The sequence below is a fragment of the Mastomys coucha genome, unplaced genomic scaffold (assembly GCF_008632895.1).
Source record: "Mastomys coucha isolate ucsf_1 unplaced genomic scaffold, UCSF_Mcou_1 pScaffold16, whole genome shotgun sequence".
NCBI lineage: Eukaryota > Metazoa > Chordata > Mammalia > Rodentia > Muridae > Mastomys > Mastomys coucha.
Window position 1 is genome coordinate 42,994,913 of NW_022196898.1, and position 7,735 is coordinate 43,002,647.

General features: G+C 44.8%; 1 protein-coding gene across 9 annotated transcripts in view; it reads right to left on the bottom strand.

The window, feature by feature from the left end:
• Nucleotides 1-7,735, bottom strand: part of LOC116093401 (bcl-2/adenovirus E1B 19 kDa-interacting protein 2-like protein) — a 42,640-nt gene that overhangs the window by 19,331 nt on the left and 15,574 nt on the right. For 4 of the 9 annotated variants that reach the window (XM_031374794.1, XM_031374791.1, XM_031374789.1 and 1 more), the window contains exons 3-5: nt 5,424-5,626; nt 3,600-3,784; nt 1,596-1,754 (exon numbers count right to left, since the gene is read on the bottom strand). In XM_031374794.1, the coding sequence (XP_031230654.1) occupies nt 1,596-1,754; nt 3,600-3,784; nt 5,424-5,626 (547 nt within the window). Of the gene's footprint in view, nt 1-1,595; nt 1,755-3,599; nt 3,785-5,423; nt 5,630-7,735 lie in introns of those variants that run through there. The other 5 variants (XM_031374793.1, XM_031374792.1, XM_031374790.1 and 2 more) reach the window with 2 other exon arrangements.

Sequence of the window (7,735 nt, forward strand, 5' to 3'; positions counted from 1 at the left end):
CCGCCTGGCACTTTTTTTTTTTTTATGTCAATAGATGGATTATGGAAGTTTTTGGTTCTATTTGTCTTCTGAACTAAAATAGCTTCCTCTTCCTTCTGCTTAATTACACAGCTCTGGTGACTTAGCAGCCCCTTAAGGAACACTGCTAAGCGTTCCCCCAACACTACTACATCTTACGTATGACCTACATTCTCTGATTAAACAGGGGCTCTAAGATTTTCTTTTGATTTTTTTTTTGTTTGTTTGCTTGTTTTTTATGAGTTTCACACACTGTAGTGATCTTCACCCTCCCCCATATCCTCAGACCCACCGCCGTCCCTGAGCACCGAGCTCTGGCTTTGCTCTATTTCCTTACTATACCCAGAGAGTCCGATTTGTGCTACACCGTCTTGGATTTTTAAATGCCTTTTATTTCATCTTGTTTTCTGATACAAGGCTTCTCTGCACAGTTTTTACCTTTTGAGGCAGGGTCTTAGTGTGTGCCCGAGCTGTCCTTACCTCACCATGTAGCCCAGGCTGCCGCCAACTTTCTATCTTCTGCCTGGCTTCACCAGTGCTAGGAATACAGGATGAGCTACCACTCCAGCCCTTCCCATCCTCTGTAGTGAGAATTCTGCATTTTAGTGTCTTTAAAAACACCAAATGGGGGCTGGAGAGATGGTTCAAAGATTAAGAGCACTGACTGCTCTTCCAGAGGTCTTGAGTTCAAATTCCAGCAACCACATGGTGGCTCATGACCATATGTAATGCGATCTGGTGCCCTCTTCTGGCCTGCAGGCATATGTGCAGGCAGAACACTGTATTCATAATAAATAAATCTTTAAAAACATATAAACAAAAATATTGTAAGACTGTGCTTTCGCTGGGCGGTGGTGGTACACACCTTTAATCCCAGCACTTGGGAGGCAGAGGCAGGCAGATTTCTGAGTTCAAGGCCAGCCTGGTCTACAGAGTGAGTTCCAGGACAGCCAGGGCTATACAGAGAAACCCTGTCTTGGGAAAAAAAAATCCAAAAGACTGTGCTTTCATTTTAATCCCAGGCGTGGGGACATGGGACTGCTTAAGACTGTCTACAATAGCTGATTATGATTTGCATCACCCTCTGGTAGAGGCATGGTTTTGCCAGCTGCAGATAGTTTTTGCAATTGTGTGACATTTGGAACTCCAGACACTTTTCAGAGGGTATATAAGTGCTAGGCCCTGAGAGCTGGGGTACATGGTTACTGGTAATTTAGGAAGGTTGGTTTGGTCTATTATTAGTCATGCTCAAAGACACAGAAATTAGATACAAGAATAACTGTCTGTCTGTCTGTCTCCCCCCTATACACACCCCCACCCTCCTTTCTCTCCTATCTAGTGACAGGGGTTGAAACTAGGGGGATAAAGGGTAGGAAAAAGAGAACCCACAAAGTAGCAAAGATTGGTTTCAATCCTCTTGCAGACTCAGGATGGAATGACATAACATGACTCATCGGTTCATGAGGAGACATGTATGTTACTCATTACTATTTCTATGCTCTGAAATTGTCCTGACAGCTTCCAGATACGAAATCAAAGCTTGCCCACTGACTCATGGAAAATATGACACATCATACCTGAAACGTCAAACTTGGCCTTCTGCAGAGAATCAAAGATGTCCTTTCTTTTGGGCAGATCTGGGAAGAGGGCCTCCAGTTTTTCCACATATTTGCTGTCCTTTGGGGTGGCCTTTCCAATTTTGGTATCCATGTTGACACAGTCTAAGATGATGGTTCCTATAAAGGGATATGGCAGAACAGGAGCCCTGTGTGGGAGTGAACCTTCCACTCACAAATTTTAGCACACATAGAACTCCAAATCCAATGAACACAATCCCGAGAATACAACCCGGGCAACCCCACTGAAGACAAAACAATACACTTGGACTGACCTTGTCCTAAGAGAGACCTACCAAAGTAAAATGCAGTGAGGGACATGGACAGGTGGACAAGAAGCCTGAGCATGGAGCTGTACAGATGGCTCAGCAGTTAAGAACACTGGCTGTTCTTCCAGAGGGCCCGGAAGTCAAAGTTTTTTAGTCAAAGAACCAATATGGCAGTTTATAACTGATACTCCAGTCTCAAGAGATCTGAAGCGCTCTTCTGGCCTCCTCAGGTACCCAGCATGCACATGGTACACAGACAAACACACAGACAAAACACCCATATACATAAATAAAGTCAAATAAAATGTACAAAAGGATCCTGGGCATCTGGGCATTATAGATTTCACAGCCTCAGAAGGAATCCAGTTCTTCAGCAAGCCAAATTCTATCACATAATTATTAAATTCTTTTTTTTTTTTTACAATTTTCTTTATTCTTTGAAAATTTCATATTCTTCCCACTCCCCCAAGCTTCACCCTCACTCCCTACCCCACCCAGCTGTGTGTTCTCTCCCTCTTAAAAAAACGGGGTGGTGGCACATGCCTTTAATCCCAGCACTTGGGAGGCAGAGGCAGGTGGATTTCTGAGTTCGAGGCCAGCCTGGTCTACAGAGTGAGTTCCAGGACAGCCAGGGCTACACAGAGAAACCCTGTCTGGAAAAACTTAAAAGAGGGAAAGGAGAGGTAGGAAACCCAGGCAGTGGTGGCGCTTGCCTTCAATCCCAGCAATAGGGAAGCAGAGGCAGGCGGATCTAGCACAGCCAGGAAGACCCTATCTCAAAAAACCAAAAAACCAAAAACAAACAAAAAAAGGGGGGTGTGGGAGTGTGTGGGGGGGTGAGGAGAATGGGTAGGGGCTGGAGAAACTGGCTCAGAAGAGCACTGGCTTCTCTTCCAGAGGACCCAAGTTCAATTCCCAGTACCCAAATAGCAGTTCAAACCATTTGTAACTCTGATACTCTCTTCTAACATCTGAGTTCATCATGTAGTGCTTAGACATACATGTAGGCAAAATACCCATCCACATTTTTAATTTTTCAAAAAAGACAAAGCAAAAAACAAACAAACAAATAAAATACCTCGTGGAGCATGATTTTTATTGGCCAGCTGCTCCTGAGCACGGGGCCTGCCCTGGAGTGTGACTGACATACCTAGTGTCGTTCCATTGATGAAAACTGACTCCCCTCTCTGAGTAGCTGTCAATTGCAAAAAGCTTGCTGGCTACGGATGAAGCTTTGTGCTTCTCTCCTGTCTGGATTTTGTCTTCCATCACAGTATCTTAATATTGGAAGCGCCTGCCTAGTCTAATCTAAATCACAGAGATCAGCACACACACCCCCGGGGGGAAAATATAAGAGGAAAGGTTAAGAGACCTGCTGGAGATATAACAACCATTTCCTGGTGGGACTACTATCAGAGGTGTTTCCTGTTTCTTCAGTGAGTCCTCCTTCCATTAAACATTGCTGCAAACAGGAACCACCACTCTCCAGTGCCCTGTGCTTCCTTTGCATTATCTCCAACAAATTCCCAGGCAGTGAAACAATGGCCAGCTGCTGCAAGAACCCTGGCCTGGCCCCCTGGGGTGAATGAACCACTTCAAGAGCACACCGTTACCAGTAAGGCTGGATTCTAGACTTTCACTGCCCCCTTTTTGGGATAGGAGCAAAGGTCTCAACCCAAACCTGATGATCCCTTACCATGCAGTAGGGCTGCAGTTTGTCTATCCAAGGTCTCTGGTGCCCCCTGCAGGATTCTCTCTGTCACCAGGGTAGCACAGGACCCCACCAACTCAACTGAAACGTGACAGGGAGGACAGTATTTCTGCTCAATTGGTCGGTGGTCCAGCACCTCTGCTACGGCCTCCTCCAGAGCTGCGTCGCTTCTGGGAAGGGTGGGGGGTTAACAGAAAACAAAAAGGAAGAGAAGCAGGTAAGACGAGCTCTCCAGCTGCCCAAACCGATCTCCAACTGCCCACCATGAGGAAAAGTGTGCATGTCCCATGTGAACACACAGAAGTCACTTTACCCTCTGCACTCTCTGCTGTGGAATCAGAAGCAGCAAGTCTCTGCTATAAATATCACTGTCCTTTAGGGTTGCCTTTCCAACTGAACTCTATACTTGACCTTGCTCTCTGGACAATGAAACATCACGAAAGTCACCAGGGCAGGACTTTTATCCATGTCTTCCTTTCTAGCCCTGTGCGGTGGGTGGCCTTCTAGGCCCATCAGTATCCCCTCCCTGAACTGTTTCAATTAAGGGCTCATCTAAGTTGTCCTTCAAAAGATTCCTGGATGATCACTTGAAAAAACAAAACAAAAAAAAAAAACTTTTATTCTGTTAGGACCTGGAATAAATATAATTAACAAGTTTTCCACTACCTAAAAATATAGTCCACTCTCCTTAGAAGGGCCTACAAGGACTCCATGACGTGCACTCTGCCTACCTCAGTCTCATCAATTCACACCTTACCTTTCCCACATAGTTCATGCCCAGCTGTGCACATCAAGTCCCAGTTCCCTACTCAGTGTGCAATTTCATGCCTGCCTGGCTTCGCCTCTGTTAATTCCTCTTTCTGCCTGAAGGCGCCTCTCAGCCACCTTCCCACCTCTGTAGGAACAAACACAAAGTTCTCTCTTAAGACTGGGCTAAGGGGTCAGCTCCTCTGTAGGGTCCTTTTGCCCTCAGTTTCCCTCCAGCACAATGAGTTAGGTCCATGTATAGTCCATGGGGTCCCACCGACCTCTAAAGTGACAGTTATGGCGTGCCTCCAGCACCCGCTACCATGATCTCTTTATTACCTCCCTCTTCCTGACGGAAAGATGCATGAAAACTGTCGCCTTCATCCACTTCAGGAAAAGATTTTAATCAGTAAATTCATGGATGCATGAATGCCCTCGGGCAACTATCATTTCTTGGTATAACCACAGTGTACTCAAGGGGAAAATATACATTTTTAAGACTAGCAGGAGCCAGACATACTTAGGCAAGAATCATACTCATGTTGCTTTCTGGCAACTTTTTCTAGTCCTAAATTAGAAGTGGAATTATTATGGATGTACACATTTGTTGAACAGCAGGCATTTATAGTCTACTAGAACATATTATTCCTATATCTGAAAACAGTTCTGACACCGAAGGCAGATTTAAGTTCTTTTGAATGATTATTTAGTTTGAATGCACTATATATTTTTGTTTCTTTATAGCAGTAACATCATATAACTAGTGACACTATTTTTTAATAGTTTTTTTATATGTATTGGATATGACCCATCAATTATAGTTAGCCTCTGAAGCAGGTGGATTTCTGACTTCAGGGCTCGACTAGAATACATAATGATTTAGAGGCCAGCTTAGGCTGCATAGTAAGGCCCTGTCTCACAAGAAAAGCAAACAAAACAAAACAAAAAAATCAGGACACTGACAACCACAAACAGCCTTTGAGCCTCCAGAGGACAGCCTTCTTCCTCCTCCTCTCTGTGCAGGCCGAGTGTCCTTCACTGACTTAATGCCTGTCTGCTTACTTGGGTAAAATATGGTGGTCAACGAGGATGAGGGTGAGCTGGCCAGCCTGGTGCAATGTGAGGAGGTCGATCTCATCCCGGAAGATCAGCACGGGCTCTGGAATCTTGACCTCCTGGAGGAGGAAGACGTTGTCCCCTCGCAGAGGGAGCTCAGAGCGATTGATATTCAACACTGGTATAAAGATGTCCTCCGCTTCAGACGTCTGCTTAGGGAATTCAAAAGAAGATAGAATAAGGCTCAGGAAACTGCAAGAAAAAGTGACCCCAACCCTAACTTGAACCCTGAGGTTGGGTTCCGAGTCCTCTCCCTAATACACATATGCAAAATAAAAGGCCAAAGGAGACGTGACCTCCAGTAAGCTGCCATCTCTCAAGGCCACAATGAGCAAGCCTATAAAAAAAAAAAAAATGAAGGGAATGACTTTTTTTTTAAATACTGGAGAACTAAGCTGAGCACCTTGACCATGGAAGTACACATTCTATGACTGAGCTGCACCCTAATGCTCTGAGAGAACGGTCCTTGCCCTACATCTTAGCAATGACATGGAAGTCAACAAGCTACTTTAAGGAAAAGACCTAGGTATAGACTTCAAGCTACAGGAAATAGAAAGTTGGTCCTGGGCTGGAGAGATGGCTCAGTGGTTAAGAGCACTGACTGCCCTTCCAAAGGTCCTGAGTTCAAATCCCAGCAACCGCATGGTGACTCACAACCATCCCTAACAAGACTTGATGCCCTCTTCTGGACTCTGAGGACCTGGCACACCTTGAAACTAGACATATTTTCAGGCAAAACACCCATACACATAAAATAAGAATAAATATGTTGCTGAGTGTAGTGGTGCAAGCCTTTAATACCAGTATTCTGGAGGCAGCGGCAGGTAGATCTGTGAGTTTGAGGCCATCCTGATCTACAAAGAGAGTTCCAGGACAGCCAGGGATATTACACTGAAACCCTGTCTTGAAAAAACAAACAAACAAATAAAAAAAATTTCTAATTGACCTGGGCTGGCAAAGATGTAGCTTAGTTGGTATAGTACTGGCAGGCAGGAGACCTAGGAATTCCCAACACTGCATACGCCATGCGATAGTTTATAAGCCCAGCATACAGGAGGCAGAAGCAGAACTAAAAATTCAATGCTACCCTCAGCTAACTAGTGAGTTCAGTGTCAATGTGAAATAAATGAAAGCCTGTCTCAAAAAAAAAAAAAAAAAAAAAAAAAAAAAAAAGCTAATCTGGGAAAGATAAATTCTTAGATTATTGGTATCCATAAGGAACCTCAATAATAAGCTATAAATATAAAATATAAAATTATGGTTCTGCAAATTCCTTGTGGTGGTTTAAATAACCCCAGTAGGCCCATATGTGTGAATGCTTAGTGATCAAGGGAGTGGCACTATTTGAGAGGGATTAGAAGGCGTGGCTTTCCTTACTGAAGGAATCATGAGGTAGAACTAGAAGTGGGCTTTGAGGTTTCAAGGGCCCAAGGCAGGCCCAGTGTCTCTCTTCCTACTGCCTGTGGGATCCAGATGTAGAACTCTCAGCTACCTCTTCAAAACCATTCTGCCTGCATGGCACCATGCTCACTGCCATGATGAAAATGGACTGAACCTCTGAATCTGTAAGCCAGCCCCAACTAAATGCTTTTTTCTTTTTGGTTTTGTGTTGTGTTTCAAGACAGGGTTTCCTCTGTGTAGCTCTTGCTTTCCTGGAACTTGCTGTGTAGATCAGGCTGGCCTTGAACTCAGAGACCTACCTGTCCTTAGCACTGGGACTAAATTCGTGCGCCACCTTGACTGACAAATGCTTTCTTTTTAAAGAGTTGCCTTGGTCATGGTGTCTTTTCAGAGCAATAGAAAGACATCTCTCAAATCAGATTTACCCATTCCAGGGTGTAACACAGTATTTGACAAAGTCTAAGGATCTTTATTTATCCTGTATTGTGCACAGGTGCGTGTGTGCCTGCATAAGCATGTGTAGAGCTCAAAGGACAACCTCAGTATCATTTCTCAGGCACCAGCATCCTGCTCCCTGCTTGCCTGAAACTCAACAGGTAGGCTAGGCTGGCTGGCTGGCCACTGAGGCCCCAGACCTGCCTGTCTGCCTTCCCAGTGCTGGGATGAGAAGGGAGTGCCATCATGTCTGACTTTCTGGGGGTCAAACTCTGGTCTTCATGCTTGCACACCAAGACTTTGTTGACTGAGCTAGCCCAGGCACTCTCCAACTTTGTTTTGTTTTGGTTTTGGTTTTTTTTTGAAACAGGGTTTCTCTGTGTAGCCTTGGCTGTCCTGGAACTCACTCTGTAGACCAGGCT